This window comes from Narcine bancroftii, chromosome 3 (assembly GCF_036971445.1).
Source record: "Narcine bancroftii isolate sNarBan1 chromosome 3, sNarBan1.hap1, whole genome shotgun sequence".
In the NCBI taxonomy this organism is placed as follows: domain Eukaryota; kingdom Metazoa; phylum Chordata; class Chondrichthyes; order Torpediniformes; family Narcinidae; genus Narcine; species Narcine bancroftii.
In genome coordinates, this window is record NC_091471.1 from 231270050 (window position 1) to 231297872 (window position 27823).

Genomic DNA, 27823 nt, shown 5'->3' on the forward strand with positions numbered 1-27823 from the left:
CAAGCGTGTTCTTTGAATGAAGTGATAGGAGAAGGTATTCGGTTCAACAGTCAGTTTATTACACAGCACAAGAATAAAACTTAACAGAGTTCTGGGTCAGTCGTTAGTTCATAGGTCACCTGCACAGTGAGCTATTCCCCAAGATTGACCCCTATTGTCCAGTTGGCTCAGTTTATATAGATCAACCTTATCATACAGAACAAAAGTTGGCTTCCTTTGCTAGATTTCATTATCATACAGAACAAAAGTTGTCTTCCTTTGCTAGATCTTTTTGCATAAGGTTATCACAAGTCATCTCCTGTTTTGCAGATATCTGGGGTGTAGCACTCCCATCTTAATCCTCCAAGCCAGACTATCCTGTTGATTGGATCAGAAATTAATTCATCCCCAGATATTTCTAATCACCATTCTGTCCCTGTGTGGCCAATTTCTGCTGTACTCTTTAACACCTCCTCATGCCTTAATCTTCCTCCTAGACTGGTTTTCCATTCCCTTTGTTTCTTGCAGGCCATTCTTTGTTCTGGTCTGGCCTGTGTCTCCTGTGCTACTCACCACTCCTTCAGTTGAGCATTCCTCCTAAATCGTTTTATGCATTTCCTCTCCCTGTATTTGGGAGCAGACAATTTTGCTCAGCCAACTTTGCTCCCTGCTGTGATTGCCACTTAATCACATTCCTCTTTTCCCCTGAACCATGCAGTAAATATAAAATTATTAATTAATCATTTCTTTCATAATGTTTTCACCCCTAGATTCCAACATAACCAAAAGCTGTTCCATGTATAAGAGTGCAATGGACACGTAATTTCATTTTCTGTTCAAAGTCTTGGAATGTTTTAAGTTTGGTCCACTCTTCACTGGTTAGGTAAAGGCTTTATATAAAAATTCATCAGCTAGGGTCATGACAAATGACTTTGAACAGAAAATGAAATTATGTTATAATACTTTACAAATAATCAACTTTTCAAATGTAGTCTGGTAGGGCAATTTTAACTCCTGTCCAAAATTGTCCCTTCATAAAGCCCATACTTGATAATAAGCAAATAATGAATTTGACGGTATTCCGAATTTTTCTTGAAGGTGTGAGAGATGAGTAAAAATAATATGAAAATATGAGAGATGAATAAAGCCAGTATGAATAGGATAAGGATAGATAATAGAATGTAGGAAGTAAAGTTAGTCTGAATAAGATAAGGGTCTTCTAGCCTTTTAGACAGAATTAGCAAGTTCTGCAAATATATATATAAGCCCTGAGGTTCGGAAAGGTGTGAATAAGGACAAAGGCAGGTTTGTGAATAATGACAATGACATGATGGGACACCCTGGTCTCCCAAGTTCACAGAAACAGCACGTAGGCAGACAGGATTGCCTAATGCCAAACTTATCCAGGAGGCAGAAGAATGTTAGGGGGGGGGAGGGTACCTCTACACTGAAATGAACTGTATAAAAGTTGGGTGAGCCCCAGTATGTGTGTGTATTCTCAGGGTAAGGGGAAAGCACCCAACTTTGCATTGTTGTATAAATGTTCTTTGTTCTCAATTTTTGTCTCGAGCAATTTCTGTGAAGGTACTTCTGTTTCTCACAAAGGTCTAGTAAAAGAGGGAAGAGATTTTCTCTCAAAACAATCTTCTACAGTTCGAATAAACCTTTGAATCAGAAAACGGACTAATCTTATCCCGATATAGTGGAGTTCGAGCAGTAACTTTACTTTTAGTTCCAATCATTTGATCTCTACTATACCAAATCTCTAGTAAATGTCTTATTATTGGTAGATTATAAGTTTTTAAAAGATAAGGACTCCATTTATAAATAAAATGGAAAAACATTAGATTCTGAAATCTGTGCCAATTCAACTTTGGCCCACACAGGGGGTTGATCAACATTAAATATTTGATTAATAAATTTTAATTGAGCTGCCTCGTAATAATTCTGAAAATTTGGTAATTGAAGTCCTCCTAGTGCATATTTCCATGTCCCCTGAAACCCTCTGGGATCAGCTGAAGACTACCATACTGCAATCCACTGAAGAGGTACTGGGCTTCTCCTCCAGGAAAAACAAGGACTGGTTCGACGATAACAGCCAGGAAATCCAGGAGCTGCTGGCAAAGAAGTGAGCTACCCACCAGGCTCACCTTACAAAGCCGTCCTGTCCAGAGAAGAAACAAGCCTTTCGTCGCGCATGCAGCCATCTTCAGCGCAAACTCCGGGAGATCCAAAATGAGTGGTGGACTAGCCTCACCAAGCGAACCCAGCTCAGCGCGGACATTGGCGACTTCAGGGGTTTCTACAAGGCTCTAAAGGCTGTGTACGGCCCCTCACCCCAAGTCCAAAGCCCGCTGCACAGCTCAGACGGCAAAGTCCTCCTCAGCGACAAGATCTCCATCCTCAATCGATGGTCAGAACACTTCCAATCATTTTTCAGTGCCAACCGCTCAGTCCAAGATTCTGCCCTGCTCCAGCTCCCTCAACAGCCCCTAAGGCTAGACCTGGATGAGGTCCTCACCCGGGATGAGACATATAAGGCAATTGAACAACTGAAAAGTGGCAAAGCAGCAGGTATGGATGGAATCCCCGCAGAGGTCTGGAAGGCTGGCGGCAAAACTCTGCATGTCAAACTGCATGAGTTTTTCAAGCTTTGTTGGGACCAAGGAAAACTGCCTCAGGACCTTCGTGATGTCATCATCATCAACCTGTACAAAAACAAAGGTGAGAAATCAGACTGCTCAAACTACAGAGGAATCACGCTGCTCTCCATTGCAGGCAAAATCTTCACTAGGATTCTCCTAAATAGAATAATACCTAGTGTCGCCGAGAATATTCTCCCAGAATCACAGTGCGGCTTTCGCGCAAACAGAGGAACTACTGACATGGTCTTTGCCCTCAGACAGCTCCAAGAAAAGTGCAGAGAACAAAACAAAGGATTCTACATCACCTTTGTTGACCTCACCAAAGCCTTCGACACCGTGAGCAGGAAAGGGCTTTGGCAAATACTAGAGCGCATCGGATGCCCCCCAAAGTACCTCAACATGGTTATCCAACTGCACGAAAACCAACAAGGTCGGGTCAGATACAGCAATGAGCTCTCTGAACCCTTCTCCATTAACAATGGCATGAAGCAAGGCTGTGTTCTCGCACCAACCCTCTTTTCAATCTTCTTCAGCATGATGCTGAACCAAGCCATGAAAGACCTCAACAATGAAGACGCTGTTTACATCCGGTACCGCACAGATGGCAGTCTCTTCAATCTGAGGCGCCTGCAAGCTCACACCAAGACACAAGAGAAACTTGTCCGCGAACTACTCTTTGCAGACGATGCCGCTTTAGTTGCCCATTCAGAGCCAGCTCTTCAGCGTCCTGTTTTGCGGAAACTGCCAAAATGTTTGGCCTGGAAGTCAGCCTGAAGAAAACGGAGGTCCTCCATCAGCCAGCTCCCCACCATGACTACCAGCCCCCCCAAATCTCCATCGGGCACACAAAACTCAAAACGGTCAACCAGTTTACCTATTTCGGCTGCACCATTTCATCAGATGCAAGGATCGACAAAGAAATAGACAACAGACTCGCCAAGGCAAATAGCGCCTTTGGAAGACTACACAAAAGAGTCTGGAAAAACAACCAACTGAAAAACCTCACAAAGATAAGCGTATAGAGAGCCGTTGTCATACCCACACTCCTGTTCGGCTCCGAATCATGGGTCCTCTACCGGCATCACCTACGGCTCCTAGAACGCTTCCACCAGCGTTGTCTCCGCTCCATCCTCAACATTCATTGGAGCGCCTTCATCCCTAACATCGAAGTACTCGAGATGGCAGAGGCCGACAGCATCGAGTCCACGCTGCTGAAGATCCAGCTTCGCTGGGTGGGTCACGTCTCCAGAATGGAGGACCATCGCCTTCCCAAGATCGTGTTATATGGCGAGCTCTCCACTGGCCACCGTGACAGAGGTGCACCAAAGAAGAGGTACAAGGACTGCCTAAAGAAATCTCTTGGTGCCTGTCACATTGACCACCGCCAGTGGGCTGATATCGCCTCAAACTGTACATCTTGGCGCCTCACAGTTCGGCGGGCAGCAACCTCCTTTGAAGAGGACCGCAGAGCCCACCTCACTGACAAAAGGCAAAGGAGGAAAAACCCAACACCCAACCCCAACCCACCAATTTTCCCCTGCAACCGCTGCAACCGTGTCTGCCTGTCCCGCATCGGACTTGTCAGCCACAAACGAGCCTGCAGCTGACGTAGACATTTACCCCCTCCATAAATCTTCGTCCGCGAAGCCAAGCCAAAGAAGAAGAAAGAATTGCAAACTAAGGGTTTATATCAGAAATTTATGTGTTGTAAGAGAAGATGAGTAAGCCTGGCATATGAAAGAGTTAATGGGAGGAGGAGGAATGGATGATGCTGTGTGAAAATCGTGTAACCAAGTTAATCAATGTGTGATTTTTTCTAGTTAATTATAATTTTCTACACCAGTTGTATTTAACTCGAGAAATTGAAAATATATGGTTTTAGTTAATCAGATTTGTGTTTTATGGAGAATAGATGGGTACGCTTTTACATTCAGTTTGGACTTGTGATAAAGTGAAACCTTTTTGGAAGAAAATTATTGAGTTTTTGGAGCATTTATTTAAAATTTAATTAATATTTGATCCACTACTTTTTTAATTGGGATAGATGACAAATTTAATAGTGGGTCTAAAACTGGGAAAGTTTCAAATAACTTTTATTCATCTGGTCCTGGCAGTAGCTAGAAAATGTATTGCAGTTACATGGAAAAATTACAGAGTTGAATATTCAACGATGGCATAATGAGTTGAAATCTTGTATTTATTTAGAAAGGATAACATATAACTTACATAATTTACATAATTTTTTTTACTAAAATGTGGACCCCTTATTTAAAATGTATGGATTTGAATATAGTTTAAGTAATTAATGTATATGGCACACTCCATGGCACATAATTAATTGATCTATGTACTAGGCTCTGAATTTAGGGGTAGTAGGGGGAGGAATTTAGTTGGGGGAGGGGGTAGTAGGGGACCAATGTGTATTTTAATGATGGTCTATTGTAAGAATATTGTTTTATTTTATATCTGTATTTTAGAATATAGTTTTTAAAAAAACAATATTTACAAATCTGTCAATTACAACTTATCCTTATCCAATCTATGCAAATTTTCTATTGTCCAAACCTAACACCCCTTCCCTTCCCTCTCACCTCTGCCCTATCCCCTGAACATCAAACACAATACATCAACAATCAAAAATGAACATTAGGACATTAAAACATTCACAACGTGGGAATAACTCCTATCAGGGAGGTATGGGTCTGGCCTGGTCCAGTGGCTAGAGATCAGGCCAATTTTCCTAGCTGGACTGAGGTGGACCCCCAGTTCCCCTCCCCAGAGAATTGGAGAGCGATCGGAACAAACCGGGCCCAGAAGCAAAATTGTCCTTTACACAACAGTGTTCCTACATGCTTCAGGTCCGGCTGCCAAATTTTTTTGAAGGTGCCTTACCTTCCCTCATGTTGTAGGTAATTTTCTCCAGGGGAACACAGGCTTGCATTTCCTTGCTCCTGTGCAATGCCCAGGTAAGAGTCAGACTTCCAGGTAATCCTGGCCACTGCCAATGCGATCATTTCAAACTGAATTTGGACAGCTTCACTGTAAAACTTATGTCCATTGTGTTATCCAACAGGAACAGCTCTGGGTCCTGTGGGAATTCCTTACCTATGATTTTCCCTTGGACTTTGCCTAGTTTCACCCAGAAGGGCCTCATCCAAGTCGCGTGCACAAATGATCCTGTCTCAATGCCGCAACTAAAACACTGATCCGACAGTTCTGGGTTGGACCTGCTAATTAATTATGGCATCAGGTACAGCTGGTGCAAGAAAATTATACTGCATCAGCCTGTACCTCAAGATGATTACTGTGGTCATGCCGCCCCGACACAGGCTGGACCAGCACCACTCATCAATCGTCCAACTCCCTCCTCAGTCTCAATTTATGGAGACCTCGTTTAGGTCCGCTTGGAGCAGGAGATACATCGACAAAATAACTTTCCATGCGGTCCCCCTTTGAAACGTAGTCTCTATGTCACTTTGGTAGGGTTATAATGACCTAATTTGTCCTATAGAAATGATCTTATCTGAAGGCAGCAGTGGAGTGTCTTGTTTAACAAGTTGTATTTCTGCCCAAATTGTCATTAATTGTCCCTGCTTGTAACAGTCCTCATGCACCTGATGCTGTTCCTACACCAGGCATCCAGGATCTTGTTACCCACCATCAAAGGTATTAACCGATTTGGAGGCAGGTGCATTTTTGGGGACAGCCCCAGTTTTATTGCTAAATGGTGATTAATGTCACTCCAAATAGATAATTTGCTTTAATATGGGGCTGTCTGTTTTGCCAAATAGCAATTTGACATCCCACTTGTAAATAAAGTCCTCTGCTACTCTCTCGCCCACTAAAGTGCAGACCAATTTGTACCCAGGATAGTACCTCCTCCCCTCTCCCCCATAAAGAGTGAGGAGATGATCACAATAGTTTTTTTTTAAGTCCAGCATTCGCAATCTGCGAAGATTTTAATCACAGGTCAATTTCTCCATAGTGACCCTGGCTCCCTTCCCATCCATAAAAATGCTCTCACTCGAGAGCAGGGTTTGAAAAACACCCCAGGGCAATGCCACAGGCAGCGTCTGAGACATACTGGAGTCTTGGCAGCACATTCATCTTCACACAGCTGACCCATCGTTATGGTCAGGGACATCCATCTGTTCAGGTCCTCCTAGAGTTTTTCCAGCAAGTGGGTATAGTTTGTATAAATTATTTAGATCATTATCTATTTTGACTCCTAGGTATTTAATCCCATTTTAGGTAACTATTCCCTTGATATTGGCTATAATCCCTTCCTGTAAGTGGCATAATCTCACTCTTGTCCCAATTGATCTTGTCTTCCAGTGTAGAGCGCGGTTTGGGCAACAAGTTTACTGGCTCTGTCAAATCTATTAGCACATAAACTGATTGTGTTCTTCCTGGTCTTCTTTAAGTCCTTTACTGTCTGGATCCTGGCCTCAGCCAACGGCTCCATAGCCAGTGCGAACAGAGCTGGAGATAATGGGCATCCCTGTCTGGTTGATCCTGTGAGTGGGAAGGCTGAAGAAATCTGCCCGTTAGTCACAACTTCCGCCTTGGGCGCATGATACAGTACTCTTATCCAATTAATAGAAGTTGGCCCCAGTCCAATTTTCTCCAGAACTTTAAATAAAAAGTCCCATTCTAATCTTTTCCACATCGAGAGCCACAGTGAGACCCCTCTCATTTCTGGTTTACACCAGATGTATTATACTTAGAAGTCTGCCCACGTTCTCCGCTGCCTGTCTTTTTTGTACAAAGCCCACTTGCTCTTTGTTAATTAGTTCCACCAAATGCTTCACCAATCTATTTGCCAGGGCTTTGGCTATTATCTTTTACTCCACATTTAATAGAGAAATAGATCTATAAAAGGACGGCTTTAATGGGTCCTCATCTTTTTTCAAAATCGTCGTGATGATTGCTGTCAAAAGATTCCAGGAGTCTATGTGTCTCCATTGTCTGATCTATTACCTCCATATAAAGAAGTATCAACAGATCTTTGAATTCTTGTAGAACTCATGTGGAATCCCATCCTCCCCCGGGACTTGGTGGTTTGCAGTGAGTTCAATGCTCTCACTATTTCTTCTTCCGTGAAGGGACAGTCTAAACCTTCCCGCCCCCAGATCTAAATTTGGCAACTCTATCTTAGACAGGAACCTACCAATTTTATCTGACCTCTACCAATTCTGATTTCTGACTTTGTAGAATTTCTGGAAGGTGTCATTAATTTCCTTTGGTCTGTAAGAGATCCTGCCGTCCCCTGTTTCTATCACATTGATCGTTCTTGAGGCCTGCTCTGTTTTCAACTGTCAAGCATCAACGTTGTGGGGTCTTTCCCCCAATTCATAGTATTTTTATTTAGACCGTAATAAGGCCTTTTCCATGCTGTACATTTGAAGCATGTTATACTTTATCTTCTTGTTTGTTAAAACCCTGAACTGATCTTCTGAGCCCTATTTTTGGAAGCCCTTTTCTAGACAAGCGATTTCTTGTTCCAATTTGCTCTCGTCCCTCTCATAGTCCTTCCTTATTGTTTTGTTATATCCGATTAATTGACCCCTCAAATATGCTTTAATGGTGTCCCATAAGAGGAATTTATCTGTAGTAGAGGTACAGTTGGCCTCACAAAACATATCTATCTGCACTCTTATGAAACTACAAATCTCCGGTTTCTTTAACTGCAGTGCGTTAAGTCTCTGTCTGTATTGTCTCCTGCTTGTCCGGCATCTCAATCTTGACAATCAGGGGTGAGTAATCCGAGAGAAGTCTCACCGTGTACTCAGCCTCCATGATCCTACCCTCTATATGGGCTGAAGCCAAGAAAAAAATATCTATTCTAGAGTAGGAGGCATGTTGCCTTAAGTAGAAGGAGTAGTCCCTCTCCCTCAGATCCTTCCATCTCCACACATCTATCAAAAATCAGCTCTTCCATGCCACCAAAATTGGCACGGACCACTTTTTTCACTATTTTTTTCATTGACTTGTCCAAAACAGGGTCCAGACATAAATTAAAGCCTTTCCCAATTAAAATATTCTCTTTTGTTTCTGCCAATCTCAGAAAAATATCCTGCATAAATTTTTCATCATCTATACTTGGGGCATATAGATTCATTAGGGTCCAGGTGCCTGAGTATATTTGACAGTGCACCATTATGAATCTGTTTTATCTGTCGTCACACTGGAACACTTTTCCTGATCAGAATTGCAATCCCTCCCCCCCGCACTTTTGAACTAAACAAGGAGGCCAAAATCTCTTTTTAATGTTTGGAGCTCTAGTTCCATCAAATGAGTTTCCTGGAGGAAGGCCAGGTCCACTCCCATTTTCTTAATGTGTGCCAAGACTCTTTCTTTTAATCGTTTTGTTCAGACCATTAACATTGAAACTTGGAAAACTGATACTTTTAGCCACTGCCCCGGGCTTATCATAGTAATATTTCCTTTGTACCTCTGTCGCCCTGAGACCCCACCACCACCATCAGCCATTCACCCCTGATAGCTTGAACCACGCCAGACCCCGAGGGATAAAGACAAAAACTGAAATAACTAACCACATTCAAGTAAAAAAAAGGGGAAAAACATATATAGACTAGGGTAACATATTTCACTAATAGGGAACAGAGACAACAACAAGGACAGAGGTAAAAACTAAAGTGGAGAGTCAACGAAAAAATAAAGAGACACAAACAGAGATTTGTTTAGTCCTCTTTTACCCTCCCATCGTAGCCCTTGCCCCGTACTACCCACACCCCACTTACTCTCTCCCTGGGCACTCCCTCCCTCCTCTCTGTCCTCCCTTCTCTCCTTGAGCACTCCCTCCCTCCCTCCTCTCCTCCCTTCTCTCCCTGAGCGCTCCCTTCCACTGCCTCTCCCCCCACGGCGCTCCATCTCCTCCCCTCTCCCTGCAGCACTCCTTCCCTCCCCCTCTCCTCCCTCCTCTCCCTGTGGTCCTCCCTTTTCTCCCCAGGCGCTCCCTCCCTCCTCCCTTCTCTCCCCAGGCGCTCCCTCCCATCTCTCCCCGGGTGCTCCCTCCCTCCCTCTCTCCTCCCCACTCTCCCCATGGCACTCCCTCCCTCCCTCTCTCCTCCCCATTCTCCCCGCAGTGCTCCCACCCTCCCCATGGCGGTCCCTCCCTCCTCCCTTCTCTCCCTGGGTGCTCCCTCCCTCCCCTCTCCCCGTGGCATTCCATCCCTCCCTCCCCACTCTCCCCAGGCCCTCCCTCCCTCCCCCTCTCTCCTTCCTTCTCTCCACGTGGCGCTCCCTCCCTCTCTCGCCTCCCTACTTTCCCCTCTCTCCTCCCTCCCTCCCCCTCTCTCCTCCCTCCCTCCCCCACTCCCCAGGCGCTCCCTCCCTTCTCTCCATTTTTATCGCTGTTGGCCTTCCCACCCCTTCTCCCTCCCATCCACCTCGTCCATTTACTCTCTCCCTCCCCTCTCACTTCCCCACCCTCTACCCCCACTGCCCTCCCCTCTCCCTCCAGCCAGTGAGAATAATCCCCCTCGGAGATGCAAATTGGAGGCCACTTGTTTATTGGGAGGGAGTCACCCCCCCATCACTTGGGTGTGGAGGAGGGTGTCAGAGTGGATGCAAACCCCTCCCCACAGCAGGGGCTGCCACAGGCCACTGCCTCAAAGGGCTGAATGGCCTGTTCACATGCTGTAGTGTTGTCTGGGCAGGGCCTGGTCCAAACACGAGGGAGCCAAGGTCCATTCGATCCATCCCTCCAGATTAGCCCACCACCTGGGTCCATGTGGGAGATTGACTCCCACACCCCTCCCCCACTTTAAATCTTCCCCCACCTCCTCTGTCAGGGAGTGGGGGAATAAATCTGCTCTTGGGGGTGAGGGGAAGGATCTCTCTTCTCTTCAAGATTCAAGTTGTCACTGTAATAAAAGTGTCACATGACATCAAATTGGCAGAGATTCCCCTGGCAGGAATTGCCTGAAGGGTCTCTTACAGTCAGAGACAGAGAAGCAAATAGAGTCCCCCCAGAGTCACCGAGTGTCCAAGATTTGCCTCCAGCCCCCGCAGCCATGCAGATTCCAGTCTGAACCATAGGCGACCCGGGCTCCAGATCCGAACCTCCGACGCAGTCAGGTACCCTTCCGCACCCTTGGCTCCTCGTCACCTCCCAGCCGCCTGCATCCTCAAGTCGCCTGCAGCCCCGCCACAGAGGCCCCATAGGGTTGTCTCCTCCTCTGCTTCTCCCTCTCGGACCAGGGGTGGGGGGGTGGTGGTCCCCCTTTTTCTGGTGTCCCATTCCCCTCGAGGATGCTGCTGATCTCAGGCGCTGGACCCCCGCGTTCACGGGATTTTAAATTAAATTATCCTTGGCTTCTTTAACAGGATGTTCAAAGTTACTGCGAAGCTGACAGCAGACGGCCTGGGCCGTCCCTGCGGGAGCACTATCACCGCAGGTCTCTCCCCACCCCACCAACCCCTCCTCTCTCCCCCCACCCTCTTTCTCCCCCTCACCCCACAGCCTCTCTCTCACATCCCATCCTCTCTCTCCCCCCTCACCCTCTCTCACACACCCCACCCTTTTTCATCCCACCTCTCTCTCCCCACTCACCCCACACCCTCTCTCCCCACTCACTCCACACCCTCTCACACCCCACCCTCTCTCTCACACCCCACCCTCTCTCATTCAACCCCTCTCTCTCTCCCCACCCTCTCTCTCCCCTCAGCCCACCCTCTCAGTCTACCCTCTCTCTCAGCCCACCCTCACCCCACCCTCCCTCTCTCTCCCCACCCTCCCTCTCCCCCTCCCATGCTCTCTCTCCACCACCCTCTCACTCTCCCCTATACTCTGGCCTCCCCACCCTCTCTCTCATCACCCTCGCTCTCTACCCCACCCCCTTCTCTCTCCCCACTCCTTCCTCCAATCACTCTCTCCTCCTCATCCTCCCTCCCACCACCTCCACCAGCACTTTCTCTCTCTCCCACCCCCCTCTCTCCTACCCTTTCTCCTCGCACGTTTTCTCCCCCATCCTCTCTCTCCCACCCCCTCTCTCCATCTGCACTTTCTTTCTCCCCAGCCCTCTCTTCCCCACACCCTCTTCAATTGCACTCACTCTCCAGCAACCTCTCCCCTGTCCCCTTACCCTCTCTCTCCCCATCCTCTCTTTCTCTCCTACCCCCTCTCTCCCTGCACTCTCTCTCCACTCTCACCCTCTCTCTCCCCCCATTCTCTCTCTCTCTCTCTCTCACTCTCTCCTCTTCCAACAGGATACAGACGGGATGAGGAGTTGGGAGAGATGTGTGCACAGTTGGGGAGGGTGTCAGAGAGAGGGATATCTTGTTGTAATCTCGGACAATCTCCTCAGTCTGGGGTCCTCAGCTGGAAGATGGAGGTCTCAATGCAGGGAACACATCCAGTTGTGGAATGGCAAGGCAGCGACACCAGAAACAGCGATGCCCAGAGTGTCAGCTACACTAGCAGCTCCCATTGCAAACTCCCGCTCCACCTCACCACTCTGTAATGAGGGAAGGGGGGGGGGGGGGGAGAGAGGAGAGGAGAGAGAAGGCAGGGGAGAGGTGGGAGAGAGGGGACGGGGTCATTAGTGGGGAGAGAGACAACCCCATGCACCCATTCCTTCCCACATTGCGGAGAACCACGCCTCTCCAGCATAATTGCAATGAAAGGTGGGCAGAACTCTGGCTGATTCCCATTGTCCCCTCCCACTCGCAGCCGGGGGAATCTCACCTCATCTCTGATGTTGTTGAAAGCATTCACGTAGCCAGCCCCACCGAGCAGTCCCTCGTAGAGAATAATGGCAAACATTATCCAGATCGATGGCAGAAATGAATACCAGGCAACGAAAAGGAGGAACAATAAATTCACAAACTGCCAAAGGGTGAAATGGTCAGTGTCAGACATAGGGTGAAGCTCCCTCTCCCCCTGCTGTCCTGTCACACACACCCGGGGTGGGACACAGAGTGAAACTCCCTCTTCCCCCGTCCCATTACACACTCCTGGGGTGGGACACAGAGTGAAGCCCCCTCTCCCCCTGTCCTGTCACACACACCTGGGGTGGTACACAGAGTGAAGCTCCCTCTCCTCCTCTCCCATCACACACATCTGGGGTGGGACACAGAGTGAAGCTTCCTCTCCTCCCCTCCCATCACACACATCTAGGGTGGGACACAGAGCTAAGCCCAGTCTCCCTCCGTCCCATCACACACTCCTGGGGTGAGACATAGAATGAAGCTCTCTCTCCCCCTGTCCTGTCACACACTCCTGGGGTGGGACATAGAGTGAAGCCCCCTCTTCCCCTGTCCCGTCACACACTCCCGGGATGGGACACAGAGTGAAGGTTTGGTGTACCTGCAAGATGCTGATCACCCAGATACGACGGATGTGAATACAAGTTCGAGATGATCTGGAGATAAAGACCCCAGCCTGGTAGGTGGTCTGATACCTGGCACAGAGAGGTTTGGTGAAAAGATATGAATTCCCACACCTCACAGTTGGCAGGCCAGAGAGAGAGAGGGAAATTGGGGTGGGTGCGAGAGGGGGAGACGGGATGAAGGGGGGAGAGAGCGGGGCGAGAGGGGGCGAGTGGGGTGAGAGGGGCAAAAGCGGAGCGAGGGGGAAAAAGCGGGTCGAAGGGGGCAAAAGCGGGGCGAGGGGGGAGAGGGCAGAGCGAGAGGCAGGGTGAGGGGGCGTGGCGGGGAGAGGGCAGGGCGAGGGGAGAGGGCGGGGTGAGGGGGAGAGGGCGGGGCGAGGGGGGCGGGGTGAGGCGAGGAGAGATGGGCGGGGTGAGGGGAGAGGGCGGGACGAGGGTAGGGTGAGGGCGAGACGAGGGTAGGGTGAGGGCGGGACGAGGGGGCATGGCAAGTGAGAGTGGGGTGGAGCGAGGGGAGGGTGAGTGGGCGTGGCAAGAGGGAGGGGAGTGGGTGTGGGGGAGGGGAGAGGGCGGAGACGGTGTGGAGGAGGGTGGGTCGAGGGGAGAGGCCGGGTCGAGGGGAGAGGGCAGGGTGAGGGTAGAGGGCGGGGAGAGGGCGGGGCGAGGGGGCGAGGGGGAGAGATGGGGCGAGGGGGAGAGAATGGGGCGAGGGGGAGAGAATGGGGAGATGGGGCGAGGGGAGAGAATGGGGCGAGGGGGAGAGAATGGGGCGAGGGGAGAGAATGGGGCGAGGGGGAGAGAATGGGGCGAGGGGGAGAGAATGGGGCGAGGGGGAGAGAATGGGGCGAGGGGGAGAGAATGGGGCGAGGGGGAGAGAATGGGGCGAGGGGGAGAGAATGGGGCGAGGGGGAGAGAATGGGGCGAGGGGAGAGAATGGGGCGAGGGGGAGAGAATGGGGCGAGGGGGAGAGAATGGGGCGAGGGGGAGAGAATGGGGCGAGGGGGAGAGAATGGGGCGAGGGGAGAGAATGGGGCGAGGGGGAGAGAATGGGGCGAGGGGGAGAGAATGGGGCGAGGGGGAGAGAATGGGGCGAGGGGGAGAGAATGGGGCGAGGGGGAGAGAATGGGGCGAGGGGGAGAGAATGGGGCGAGGGGAGAGAATGGGGCGAGGGGGAGAGAATGGGGCGAGGCGGGGAGAGAATGGGGCGAGGCGGGGAGAGAGGGGGCGAGGCGGGGAGAGAGGGGGCGAGCCGGGGAGAGAGAGGGGGCGAGGCGGGGAGAGAGAGGGTGCGAGGCGGGGAGAGAGAGGGTTCGAGGCGGGGAGAGAGAGGGGCAGGTGGGGAGAGAGAAGGGCAGGTGGGGAGAGAGGGGAAGGTGGTGAGAGTGGGGGAGGTGGGGAGAGGGTGGAGGTGGGGAGAGGGGGCGAGAGAGGGGGGAGGGAGGTGTGGAGAGAGAGGGGGAGGTGAGAGAGGGGGAGGGAGAGGGAGAGAGGGGGAGGTGGGGAGAGGGGGAGGTGGGGAGAGTGGGGTGGTGGGGAGAGAGGGTAGGTGGGGAGAGGGGGAGAGGTGGGGAGGGGGGGTGGTGTGGAGAGGGGGGAGTTGGGGGAGAGAGGGGGGGAGGGAGTTGGGGGAGAGAGAGGGGAAGCCTGTGAACACCTCACCATCTATACTGTTCACTGTGATTCAGGAAACTTTTCTGGAAATATAGGAGTTCAAACTGAGGGGCGAGAAGGAGATAATTAGTTTCCCTCTCCCTCCCGGTCTCCCTTCTTCTCCCCAATCTCCCTCCTTCTCTCTGATCTCCCTCTCTCCACCACCGATCTCCCCTTCTCCACCACCGATCTCCCCTTCTCCACCACCGATCTCCCCCCTCCACCCCTGATCTCCTCCCCTGATCTCCTCCCCGATCTCCCCCCTCTCCACCCCCGATCTCCCTTTCCCCACCCCCGATCTCCCTCTCCCCACCCCCGATCTCCCTCTCCCCCATTCTCCCTCATTCTCCCTCTCTCCCATTCTCTCTCTCCCCATTCTTCCTCTCTCCCCATTCTTCCTCTCTCCCTCCCTCCAATTTCCCTCTCTCCCCCATTCTTCCTCTCTCCCCCAATCTCCCTCCCTCCGATCTCTCTCCCCCCCTCCGATCTCTCACCCCCATTCTTCCCTTCTCCCCCAATCTCTCTCTCTCCCCTAATCTCCACCCCGATCTCCCTCTCTCCCCTGACCTCCCTTTCTCCCTAATCTCCACCCCGATCTCCCTCTCTCCCCTGACCTCCCTTTCTCCTTAATCTCCACCCCGATCTCCCTCTCTCCCCTGACCTCCCTCTCTCCTCAATCAATCTCACAAATGAACACTCACCAAGCCTTGATTAATGAAGTATTCTGCAAAATATACGAGCCCCAAAGGAATGGTGTATTTCAAAGAGTTCTGTGAAGATAAACACCATGTCACATTCCAAGACAGATCCATGGATGGGACGGGTTTAGAGTGATGGGGCAGGTGGGACCAATGTGGGTGAGACAGATCCATGGATGGGATGGGTTTAGAGGAATAGGGGCAGGTGGGACCAGTGTGGGTAGGACAGATCCATAGATTGGGAAGGGTTTAGAAGGATAGGAGCAGGTGGGACCACTGTGGGTGGGACGGATCCGTGGATGGATGCGTTTCGAGGGACAGGGGTATGTAGGAGCAGTTTGGGTGTGGGTTTGGTCCAATACAAAGAGCTCACTCCACATTAGTCCAAGAGTGTACCAGAATTATACCTTAATTATTTTCATCTTCTGAGAAAGAGTGAGAACAGCATTGTTGTTTCCTGTGGGAAGGAAGGGGGTCCATTAGGAAACAGGCAAATTCCATGATTACATTAAGTAGGGTTCTTCAGTGGAATGAGGAGGAGTGGGGTGAGGAAGTTCAGAGTAAGAGAGGGAGAGTGGGGGATGGGAGAGGGTGAGGGAGACAGGAGGGAGTGTGAGAGACGGAAGGGAGGAAGGTGGCGGGGAGAGGAGATCAGAGGGAAAAGGGTCAGAGGTAGGGAGAGTGGAGGTTTACAACGTCTCACCTGGATTATTGGAAGAGATTAAGGGTTGGTCTTCCAGACTCTGGTCCTGGTTGGGGAGAGTCCAGTCTGGGTCATGGAGAATCTGGTCCGGGTCGTCAAGTCTCCAATTGGGGAGGGTGGGAGGGAGAGCTAAGAGGCAATAATAACTGTGACAAGGGGAGAGGGGAGAGGCAGGTGGGTGGGGGGTGGGTGGGGGGTGGATAGGGGGATGGGGGGATTTAAATCAGCATTTAAATCACCCATTGCACACTCCCCTCTTGGCCCTCTCCCTCTCCTCTCTGCCTCTCCCCCACCTCTCTCTCTCCCTCTCCACCCTCCTCTCTCCCTCTCCCACCTCCTCTCACTCTCCCCACCTCCTCTCTCACTCTCCCCCCTTGCCCATGTACCTGATCCATTCAACCACTGGAAAGACCACCATTAGCTGCATGGTGTTACGAGGAGAGAGTCCGGTCTGAGTCAATCCTGAATACGAGACAGCTCCAAGTAATCCAGCTGCCCCTGTGCCGGAGGACCAGGCACAGATCACAGACCTGGGGGGGGGGATTACAGAGACAAGGGGTGTTACAAAGACAGGGAGGACCAGGCACAGATCACAGACGTGGGGTGGGGGGGGGGGTTACAGAGACGGGGGGGGGGGGGTTACTGAGATTGGATTGACCAGGCACAGATAACAGACCTGGGGAGGTGCAGAGAGCAGAGAATGTCACACAGAGATGGGGGGGGTGGAGGGGACCGCAGGGGGGGTTACAGAGACAGGGAGTTGCGTGTAGGAGACAGGGAGGGGTGTAGGGGACCAGAGGGGGTTACAGAGACAGGGAGGGGTGTAGGGGACCGGCAGAGAGTTAGAGAGATAGGGAGGGTTGTAGGGGACCGGAGGGGGTTACAGTGACAGGGAAAGTGTAGGGGACAGCAGGCGATTAGAGATGGGGAGGGGGATAGGAGACCAGAGGCGAGTTACGGAGATAGGGAGAGGTGTAGGGGACTGGAGGTGGGGGGGGTTACAGAGACAGTGAGGGGTATAGGGGATTATAGAGACAGAGAGGGGTGTAGGGGACTGGAGGGGGTTACAGAAACAGGGAGGGTGTAGGAGACCAGAGGGGGTTTACAGAGACAGGGAGGGGTGTAGGGGATAGCAAGTTACAGGAGCCCCTTTCACACTTGCCAGTGATCCCAGGAATTAACCGCCAATCGGCCTTTAAAGTGTCAAGTGTGAAAGCAAAATCACCTCACCGCTGGCATCACATGACGTTATCTCAAGCCGGGGAATGACGGCCTTGACCCCTAGTACAATCCTTGGCGTCTGCAGACACTGGTGTTGCTATCAGGCATGTGTGAAATGGGCAATTGCATTGTGGGATTGAAATTAGCCAAGTTTTTGCATGTCCAGGAAAGAGAAGGAAGAAAAGACTCAAATGAAGGTATAAACTTTGCTGTGGGAAAGGTTCAGTGGGAGAGAGGAAATAAATTGCAATAGTGGACAATTTTAAGCAGCGTGGGAAAATTGGTAAAGCATTAGCACACAATTTATATAGACTGTGGGGAAAAAGCAATGACAGGCCTGACTTCCCAGCATGCAATGCTGTAGAGAAACCCCTCTATGAATGCTCCATGCATGCTCTGCACATAGGCGCTTTCTCTGCCACGTGGAATTCTGGGAGGGCAAGTCTGCTATTGCTTCCCTCCCACAGTATTTATAAATTTTACACGACTGCACTACCAACTTTCTCACCCTGTTTAAAAATTGTCTGCTATTGCTATTTATTGTTAGCACTTTCCCACAGTCCCTTATAAATGTTTATATAGGTTGGCACAACAACAATAGGGGCTGAAGGGCTCGTACTCTGCTGTACATAAAGCTTAATTATATTATAATCATGCATGTGTAGTGACTACTTCAGTAGAGCTACTAAATCAACACATCCACTGTTAGTCAACTCAAGACTGTATTTGAGCTTTCTTTTATATCTCTCCATCCTGGGCTCCACGGGATGGGGTGGTGATGTCATTGTGTGTTTGCTGCCGATCTGCAGAGCTGGCAGGTTTAAATTAAACACTGGGGACCCTGTGCCCTCTAAAAGGAGGCGCAGCAAACCAACGTGCTGTTACTTGGCACACAGCACCACGTGTGTGCGGTCCATTAACTAGGTGAGTACCTAGTGGTCCAGCCTGCAGCTCCACACGTTTGCTGAAGAGCCATGCTGGCAACGGTTCGGGATACCATGCTGTGCACCCGTTCGGCCCGCTACACCACCTCCCCCGAATCGTCACCCGAAACCAATATATTGGCCACATGCCTTGTTGCCTGGGCTGGGGCAATGAATGGGCGAAGTAGGATCCACGTGAACAGGCTTGAGTCTGTCCACACTGAACAGATGCAAATGCCCCCCAATGTCCAAAGTAAACAGAACCCCGTCCTTCTTAACCACACGGAAAGGGCTCTCATATGGTCATTGTAACAGCGCTCCAGGGACCTGTATGCATACAAAGACAAAAGCCACTTTCAGGTGGCCACAATACCCAACTGTAAAGCAGCCTATTCTACTCCTATGCGGCTGTTGGGTGGCCACCTAAAAGTGGAGAGCCCAGCCAGGTTTACCTACCCAACCCTTCTCCTGTAGGTATAACATCCTGCTCCAAGAATCCCCCTGTTGCACCTGAAAGCAGCTCAGGCAAAGCTGCTAGCAGCTTTCAGGTGCCTAGCAGTGGGCAGGCTGTTGACAGTCAGCTGAAGACCCGCTGACAGCCACCCTTCCTGCTGTCGAAACCTACCCCCCCCCCCCCCCGCTGCCTGACAGCCCCCCAGAGTGGGACTATGGGGCTGGGGCAGCAGACGGGGGAGTACAGGGCTGGGGCGATTGGCGGTATGGGGCTGGGGCAGCCAGCGGGGGAGTACTGGGCTGGGGCGACTGGCGGTATGGGGCTGGGGCAGCCAGCGGGGGAGTACGGGGCTGGGGCAGCTGGTGGGGGAGTACAGGGCTTATGCACGCACACAAAATACAGCTAAATTTAAAAGGTGAGAGCTTTCGGTAAGTCAATTCTCGGGGACGGCTGCCCCAGCCCCGTACTTCCCCGCCCCTCTGCCAGCCGCCCCAGCGCCGTACTTCCCCACCAGCCGTCCCAGCGCCGTACTTCCTGCTGCTCGAGCCCTGCAGTCCCATGCCAGGGGGGCTGTCAGGCAGCGGGGAGGGGGCTGTCAGGCAGCGGGGAGGGGGCTGTCAGGCAGCGGGGAGGGGGCTGTCAGGCAGCGGGGAGGGGGCTGTCAGGCAGCGGGGAGGGGCTGTCAGGCAGCGGGGAGGGGCTGTCAGGCAGCGGGGAGGGGGCTGTCAGGCAGCGGGGAGGGGGCTGTCAGGCAGCAGGGAGGGGGCTGTCAGGCAGCGGGGAGGGGGCTGTCAGGCAGCGGGGAGGGGGCTGTCAGGCAGCGGGGAGACGAGCTGTCAGACTGCTGCTCCTGCCCGGAGCCGGCGTTTGCTGTGGCCCCTCTCCCCATTTCAGATGCCAGAACACCTCCTTCAGTGCTGCCACTTGAACGTCTCTTCACAGACACATGTAGCCTGCTCCAGAGCTGCATTCTCCAGATTCCACCTGAAAACGGCTAAAGTCAGTGTCAAAGAGTGGTGGGGGGGACATGCCATTTAGGGGTTCCATGCTAGATGGTAGGAACAGGTTTGTGACTGCGACACCATGTCGAAGCTACCGAAGGACGTCCAGGTCAGAGTTGGATGAGAAGTGAATGTTCCCTGGAACCGAGAGGATCGCACTATAAACCATCTCCGTGGATGATGCAGACAAGTCTTCCTTGGGAGCAGTGCATACTCCCCGAAACTCATCGACCCCAATGGGACCAGTGAGTCGGGCTTTGATTGCAGACTTGAGTTGTGGGTGGAAACTTTCCACAAGGCCGTTGGACTGTGGGTGGTACATAACATAACAATTACAGCACGGAAACAGGCCATTTGGGCCCTTCTAGTCGGCACCGAACCAAACACCCCTTTCTAGTCCCACCTCCCTGCACAATGCCCATAACCCTCCATCTTCTTCTCATCCATATACCTGTCCAACCTTTTCTTAAATAATACAATTGACTCTGCCGCCACTATTTCTCCCGGAAGATCATTCCATACGGCTACCACTCTCTGAGTAAGAAGTTCCCCCTCATGTTACCTCTAAACCTGTGCCCCTTAATTCTTAACTCATGTCCTCTTGTTTTAATCTTTCCTCCTCTTAACGGAAATAGTCTATCCACATCCACTCTGTCTATCCCTTTCATAATCTTAAATACTTCTATCAAATCCCCTCTCAACCTTCTACGCTCCAAAGAATAAAGACCTAATCTGTCCAATCTCTCCCTATACTCTAGATGCTTAAACCCAGGTAACATTCTGGTAAACCTTCTCTGCACTCTCTCCACTCTGTTTATATCCTTCCTATAATTAGGCGACCAGAACTGCACACAGAACTCCAAATTGTAGTGTGATGCAGAAGTGTGCCACAAAAGTGCGCAAGGGCAGTCCATAACGCAGAGGTGAATTGCGCTCGGTGGTCTGAAGTGATGCGTGTCGGGACACCAAATCTCGAGATCCAATTAACAATGAATGCTCTGGTGCATGTCTCAGTGTCGCTGGATGGTAATGGGATGGCCTCAGGACAGCGCGTGAATCAGTGTACGACCGTTAGGATGTATCTCATGTTTTGAGATACTGGCAATAGTCCGACCAGGTCCACATGCACAAGTTCAAAACACCGGTGTGCTGTCGGGAAACGTGGCAGAGGCGCTTTGGTGTGCCCCTGGACTTTGACCGTCTGGCAGGAGGTACACGTGCAGATCCACTGTGCAACATCTTTTGTCAGTCCATGTCAAACGTATTTCTTCGACATGAGCTTGGCTTTATATGGTCTAATGGAGCGATGAGACAAGCTGGGTACCTGATCAAAAAGGCGTCGCCTCCAAGGTGCCGGAATCACCAGTCTAGGGTAGCCCAAAGACATTTCACAAAGTAGGGTTGGGCCGTCTAGTTGTGGTGGCACCAGCTGTATGTCCAGGTTAATAATGGCAGTACTGTATGCCTGAACATCGGGGTCCATGGCCTATGCACTTGCCAATTCAGGACTATCAATGCCATCCTGAATACGATGTACATTCGGCCTGGACAGCAGGTCAGTGACAAGAAATGGCGAACACCCGTCGGGAATTCAGAAATGTAGGATAAGTGATGCTGCTGCCTGGCCAACCATGTGTCCATTATTTTGCTGAAGGCAAAAACGAGCAGCTTAGGGTCCGTAAAAGCAGTGAAATGCCGACCCTCCAAAACATATCGGAAGTGTCGTATGGCGAGATACAATGCCAACAGCTCTCGATCAGATGTGCTGTATTTTATCTCCGATGGCCGCAGGTGTCGACTAAAGAAAGCCAGGGGTTGGCAATGGTCATTGACTGACTGTCCAAGAACTACATTCACGGCCGTATCCGAGGCGTCAGTGGTGAGTGCTGGGATTAGGATGCGCGAGCATTGCTGCATTGGCCAGAGCATCTTTGGCAGTTGTGAACGCAAGCTCTGCCTTAGTGGTCCAATTAACCATGTGTAACGGTGATGCCCAAGGACTGATGGAGCACCGAACGATACCCAATTCCTCCATTGCAGTAAACTCTGCCTTTGCCAGCTGCATATTAACAGGCAGAAGACAACGAGCCCTGGCATAAATTGGGGAGCCTGAAGTGTTGATATAATGGGACACACCATGGAATGTTGAGGAGGTATTGAGATAACGAGAGAGAATAATGGGAAATTCGCTGATCAGGGCAGCATAGGCTTCTTTGTGCAGGATATGCACCCCGAGCTGGGAAACTTTGCTGCGTACCAACGGGAATGTTTGGAAAGTGGTGGCATTAATTAATTTCATCCTCTTCACGTCGACCAGTAAGTCATGGGATCGTAAGAAATCTGCACCCAAAATGGGCTGCACAACAGAAGCCAAAATGTAATTCGAATGGAATGTGGCCCCTCCTATCCCAATCGTGACCCGTCGTGTGCCAAAGGAGGGAATGGAAGTTCCGTTTGCTGCTTGAAGAGCCAGGTCTTGATGCTTATGTGACCTCTTAAAATAGGTTGGTGGGAGCAAAATGACCTCAGCACCCATGTCTACGAGAAACTTGCGTTTCATCTTGAAGGTACAGGAGGCCAGTACTCAGGTCAGCTGCCAAGGCCTCTACTGCAGCCGGCTCTGTCGTTTCCCGCCTTTTGTTGTGGTAGCTATATGGTGGGACGCATCTATGGGCATTTTTTCCCCAACGACGATGGTAAAAACATCATTCACGCCGCCCGTCAGTACATTCCACCCCTTTTGTTTGAACTGTGGATACAGGAGGCTCGTAGGGCACAGGAAATGTATCCGCTGTGAATGCGGACTGTATGTGAGCAGACTCTTGCGTTGGTGTACAGTAGAGCCTGTCAGCCTCCTGCGCCACGTCATGGGGACGGCACGTCAGCGATTGGTATTGCGACACAACCCGGGTGTCTCAAAAACGAAGCAATAAGAATGACCATCCACTAACGCGAGCATCTCATTCATCAGATCGGACGGACTCCTGTCACCCAGGCCCTCCATATTCAAAAGCAGCATGCCCCCGCTCAGTGCCTGGTCAATTCCAGTGTGGGGGGTGGGCAATAAATTAATTCACCTTAGTTGCCGTAGCAGTGTCCAATGCACCCACAACGTGCCAGAATTCGCGTCCTCTGTTGTTATGCCACGAAGACGAAACTGGGTTTCAGCTGAATAAGCCATACCCGAGGTTGATAGGACCAAAAGGGAGGCAAGTGAAGTCCCACTGCATTAACTGCCGCTGCTGCAATTGTGTCCATGGTAACTGTAGATTCAAGCTTCAGATGAATTTTGCAGTCAGGGTCACCAATTGTAGCAACTACTTTGGTAGAGCGACTAAATCAACACATGTACACTGGGTTAGTCAACTCAAAACTGTTTATTTGAGCTTTACCTGCTTCTTTTATATCTCTTCCAACCCAGGCTCCATAGGATGGGGTGGTGACGTCACTGTGTGTTTGTTGCCTATCTACAGACCTGGCAGGTTTAAATTAAATACAGTGGGTGCCCCACGCCCTCTAGAAGGAGGCGTAGCAAACCAACAGCATGCAGCACCGTGTGTGTATGGTCCATTAACCAGGTGAGTATCTAGCGGTCCAGCTTGCGGCTCCATGCATTTGCTGAAGAGTGGTGCCAACGACGGTTCGTGATACCACGCTGTGTGCCCCCTTGACCCGCTACACATGATTAATTTTGTTCAAACATAAGATCCTAATACATTTATCAGGATTTATAGCAGGTCCACCATCACTCAATATGTCATGACGTCACTGGTAGAAGGTAGAACAGTCCTAACCCGGGATGGCTCCTTGCAAGTCTGAAAGTATGTAGTGTCCCAGTTAAGAGTGGTCAAGTGTGAAAAGCCAAACCCCTATTCCTATCCCGGGACACTGAACAGCTAAATTAGAGGGATTTAGTGGGCTAGTGAGGGGACTGGAGGGGGGGGGTTACAGAAACAGGAAGAGGTGTAGGGGACAGGAAAGGTAACACAGACAGGGAGGAGTGTAGGGGATCAGAGGGGGTGACAAAGACAGGGAAGAATGTAGGAGACCGGAGGGGGTTAAAGAGACATGGAACTCACGGTTGGAAGTGTGCAGTCAGTGAAAGGAAGGTGTATTCACCCAATCCTGAGGATATGCTGGCGAACACCACTCCTGGGGAGAAAGAAAATTAAATAACTGGGAGGGCAAGAGGAGGATCGGGGTGGGGGAGGGAGGGAAGTGCAAGGGGAGAGCGGGAGATCATTGGGAGAGATAACTGGGAGAGAGATCGGGGGGGGGAAGGAGATATCGGGGGAGTATGGGGGTTTCTTACCGAGGAGACTCATCCACGTTGCAATGGAGAAGGAGATGACAAGAAAACTGGTTATAGCTGAGAGACAGCAAAAGAGCACCCGGTAACTGTAGGGAGAGAGGAAGATTGAGGAGGGGGGGAAAGGACCAGACAAGGGAGTAGAAGGAGAAAGAGGAGAGGCCAGGGAGAAAGGGGGAGTGCAAGAGGGGAGGGAGGAGAAGCGAGGAGAGGGAGGGAGACACGAGGGGGGAGGGAGGGGGCAGGAGGGGGGGAGGGAGGGGTAAGTGAGGGAGAGGGAGAGTGGGGAGAGAGTAAGGAAAGGGGGTGTGAGGGGAGAGAGGGAGAGTGGGAGTGGGGAAGGAGGGGAGGGAAGGAGAGGGGGCGAAGAAGGGGGGAGTGGGGGGAGAGTGTGTGAGAGTGGGGGTCGCGCGGGGAGGGCGGGGTCGGGCGGGGGGAGGGAGGGGTCGGGCGGGGGAAGAGCGACGGGCGGGGTCGGGCGGGGGGAGGGAGGGGTCGGGCGAGTTCGGGCGGGGGGCGGGCGGGGGAGGGCGGGGGTCGCGCGGGGGTGGGGGTCGCGCGGGGGGAGGGCGAGGGTCGCGCGAAGTCGCGCGGGGGGAGGGCGAGGGTCGCGCGGGGGGAGGGCGAGGGTCGCGCGAAGTCGCGCGGGGGGAGGGCGAGGATCGCGCGGTCGCGCGGGGGAGGGCGAGGATCGCGCGAAGTCGCGCGGGGGGAGGGCGAGGGTCACGCGGGGGGAGGGCGAGGGTCGCGCGAAGTCGCGCGGGGGGAGGGCGAGGGTCGCGCGGGTGCAGGGCGGGGGGGTCGCGCGGGGGAGGGCGGGGTCGCGCGGGGTCGGGCGGGGTCGGGCGGGGTCGGGCGGGGGTGGGCGGGGTCGGGCGGGGGTGGGCGGGGTCGCGCGGGGGAGGGCGGGGTCGCGCGGGGGAGGGCGGGGTCGCGCGGGGAGGGCGGGGTCGCGCGGGGGAGGGCGGGGTCGCGCGGGGGAGGGCGGGGTCGCGCGGGGGAGGGCGGGGTCGCGCGGGGGAGGGCGGGGTCGCGCGGGGGAGGGCGGGGTCGCGCGGGGGAGGGCGGGGTCGCGCGGGGTCGCGCGGGGTCGCGCGGGGGAGGGCGGGGTCGCGCGGGGGAGGGCGGGGTCGCGCGGGGGAGGGCGGGGTCGCGCGGGGGAGGGCGGGGTCGCGCGGGGGAGGGCGGGGTCGCGCGGGGGAGGGCGGGGTCGCGCGGGGGAGGGCGGGGTCGCGCGGGGGAGGGCGGGGGCGCGCGGGGGAGGGCGGGGGCGCGCGGGGGAGGGCGGGGGCGCGCGGGGGAGGGCGGGGTCGCGCGGGGGTCGCGCGGGGGTCACGCGGGGGTCGCGCGGGGGGAGGGCGAGGGTCGCGCGAAGTCGCGCGGGGGAGGGCGAGGGTCGCGCGGGGTGAGGGAGGGGGGGTCGCGCGGTCGGGGTCGCGCGGTCGTGGTCGCGCGGTCGGGGTCGCGCGGTCGGGGTGGCGCGGTCGGGGTGGCGCGGTCGGGGTGGCGCGGGGGGAGGGCGGGGTGGCGCGGGGGAGGGCGGGGTGGCGCGGGGGAGGGCGGGGTGGCGCGGGGGGAGGGCGGGGGCGCGCGGGGGGAGGGCGGGGGCGCGCGGGGGGAGGGCGGGGGGGCGCGCGGGGGGGAGGGCGGGGGGCGGCGCGGGGGGAGGGCGGGGGCGCGCGGGGGGAGGGCGGGGGCGCGGGGGGCGTGATGGGGAGGGGGGGCGTGATGGGGAGGGGGGGCGTGATGGGGAGGGGGGGCGTGATGGGGAGGGGGGGCGTGATGGGGAGGGGGGCGTGATGGGGAGGGGGGGCGTGATGGGGAGGGGGGGCGTGATGGGGAGGGGGGGCGTGATGGGGAGGGGGGGCGTGATGGGGAGGGTGGGCGTGATGGGGAGGGGGGGAGTGATGGGGAGGGGGGGCGTGATGGGGAGGGGGGGCGTGATGGGGAGGGGGGCGTGATGGGGAGGGGGGGCGTGATGGGGAGGGGGGGCGTGATGGGTTGGGGGGGCGTGGTGGGGTGGGGGGGCGTGGTGGGGTGGGGTGGCGTGATGGGGTGGGGGGGCGTGATGGGGTGGGGGGGCGTGATGGGGTGGGGGGGCGTGATGCGGTGGGGGGGCGTGATGCGGTGGGGGGGCGTGATGGGGTGGGGGGGGCGTGATGGTGTGGGGGGGCGTGATGGTGTGGGGGGCGTGATGGGGTGGGGGGGCGTGATGGGGTGGGGGGCGTGATGGGGTGGGGGGCGTGATGGGGTGGGGGGGCGTGATGGGGTGGGGGGGCGTGATGGGGTGGGGGGGCGTGATGGGGTGGGGGGGCGTGATGGGGTGGGGGGGCGTGATGGGGTGGGGGGGCGTGATGGGGTGGGGGGCGTGATGGGGTGGGGGGGCGTGATGGGGTGGGGGGGCGTGATGGGGTGGGGGGGCGTGATGGGGTGGGGGGGCGTGATGGGGTGGGGGGGCGTGATGGGGTGGGGGGGCGTGATGGGGTGGGGGGGCGTGATGGGGTGGGGGGGCGTGAATGGGTGGGGGGGCGTGATGGGGTGGGGGGGCGTGATGGGGTGGGGGGGCGTGATGGGGTGGGGTGCAGACTCACCCATAGGGAAAGAGTTGAATGACAAAGGGGCTACAGAATTTGATCAGCAGAGTGGGGAGAATGTCAGCCAGGAGGATCGACTAGGAGTGGGCAGGTACGTGCATGGGTAAGTGGGCAGGGGGGTGCGATGGGGCAGGGGGGGTGCGTTGGGGCAGTGGGGGCGCGATGGGGCAGGGGGGCGCGATGGGGCAGGGGGGCGCGATGGGGCAGGGGGCGCGATGGGGCAGGGGGGCGCGATGGGGCAGGGGGGCGCGATGGGGCAGGGGGGCGCGATGGGGCAGGGGGGCGCGATGGTGCAGGGGGGCGCGATGGGGAGGGGGTGCGATGGGGAGGGGGTGCGATGGGGAGGGGGTGCGATGGGGAGGGGGTGCGATGGGGAGGGGGTGCGATGGGGAGGGGGTGCGATGGGGAGGGGGTGCGATGGGGAGGGGGTGCGATGGGGAGGGGGTGCGATGGGGAGGGGGTGCGATGGGGAGGGGGTGCGATGGGGAGGGGGTGCGATGGGGAGGGGGTGCGATGGGGAGGGGGTGCGATGGGGAGGGGGTGCGATGGGGAGGGGGTGCGATGGGGAGGGGTTGCGATGGGGAGGGGTTGCGATGGGGAGGGGGTGCGATGGGGAGGGGGTGCGATGGGGAGGGGGTGCGATGGGGAGGGGGTGCGATGGGGAGGGGGTGCGATGGGGAGGGGGTGCGATGGGGAGGGGGTGCGATGGGGAGGGGGTGCGATGGGGAGGGGGTGCGATGGGGAGGGGGTGCGATGGGGAGGGGGTGCGATGGGGAGGGGGTGCGATGGGGAGGGGGTGCGATGGGGAGGGGGTGCGATGGGGAGGGGGTGCGATGGGGAGGGGGTGCGATGGGGAGGGGGTGCGATGGGGAGGGGGTGCGATGGGGAGAGGGGTGCGATGGGGAGAGGGGTGTGATGGGGAAGGTGTGATGGGGAGGGTGTGATGGGGAAGGGGGTGTGAAGGGGAAGGGGGTGTGAAGGGGAAGGGGGTGTGATGGGAAGGGGGTGTGATGGGGAAGGGGGTGTGATGGGGAAGGGGGTGTGAAGGGGAAGGGGGTGTGATGGGGAAGGGGGTGTGATGGGGAAGGGGGTGTGATGGGGAGGGGGTGCGATGGGGCAGTGGGGGTGCGATGGGGCAGGGGGGCGCGATGGGGCAGGGGGCGCGATGGGGTGGGTTGCAGACTCACCCATAGGGAAAGAGGTGAATGACAAAGGGGCTACAGAATTTGATCAGCACAGTGGGGAGAATGTCAGCCAGGAAGATCGCCTAGGAGTGGGCAGGTACGTGCAT

At 54.5% G+C, this 27823-nt stretch overlaps 1 protein-coding gene across 1 annotated transcript; it reads right to left on the reverse strand.

Moving 5' to 3' along the window:
* Window positions 1-37: 37 nt before the first annotated feature.
* On the reverse strand, window positions 38-27823 carry LOC138756770 (battenin-like). The gene is made up of 12 exons (XM_069923156.1): window positions 27818-27823; window positions 26530-26609; window positions 23942-24027; window positions 23709-23781; window positions 16417-16560; window positions 16031-16176; window positions 15735-15784; window positions 15331-15399; window positions 14639-14694; window positions 12958-13051; window positions 12337-12477; window positions 38-2687 (listed from the first exon to the last, which is right to left on the reverse strand). The coding sequence occupies exons 1-12, from the start codon at window positions 27821-27823 to the stop codon at window positions 2478-2480; spliced, it is 1155 nt and encodes a 384-aa protein (XP_069779257.1). The 3' UTR covers window positions 38-2477.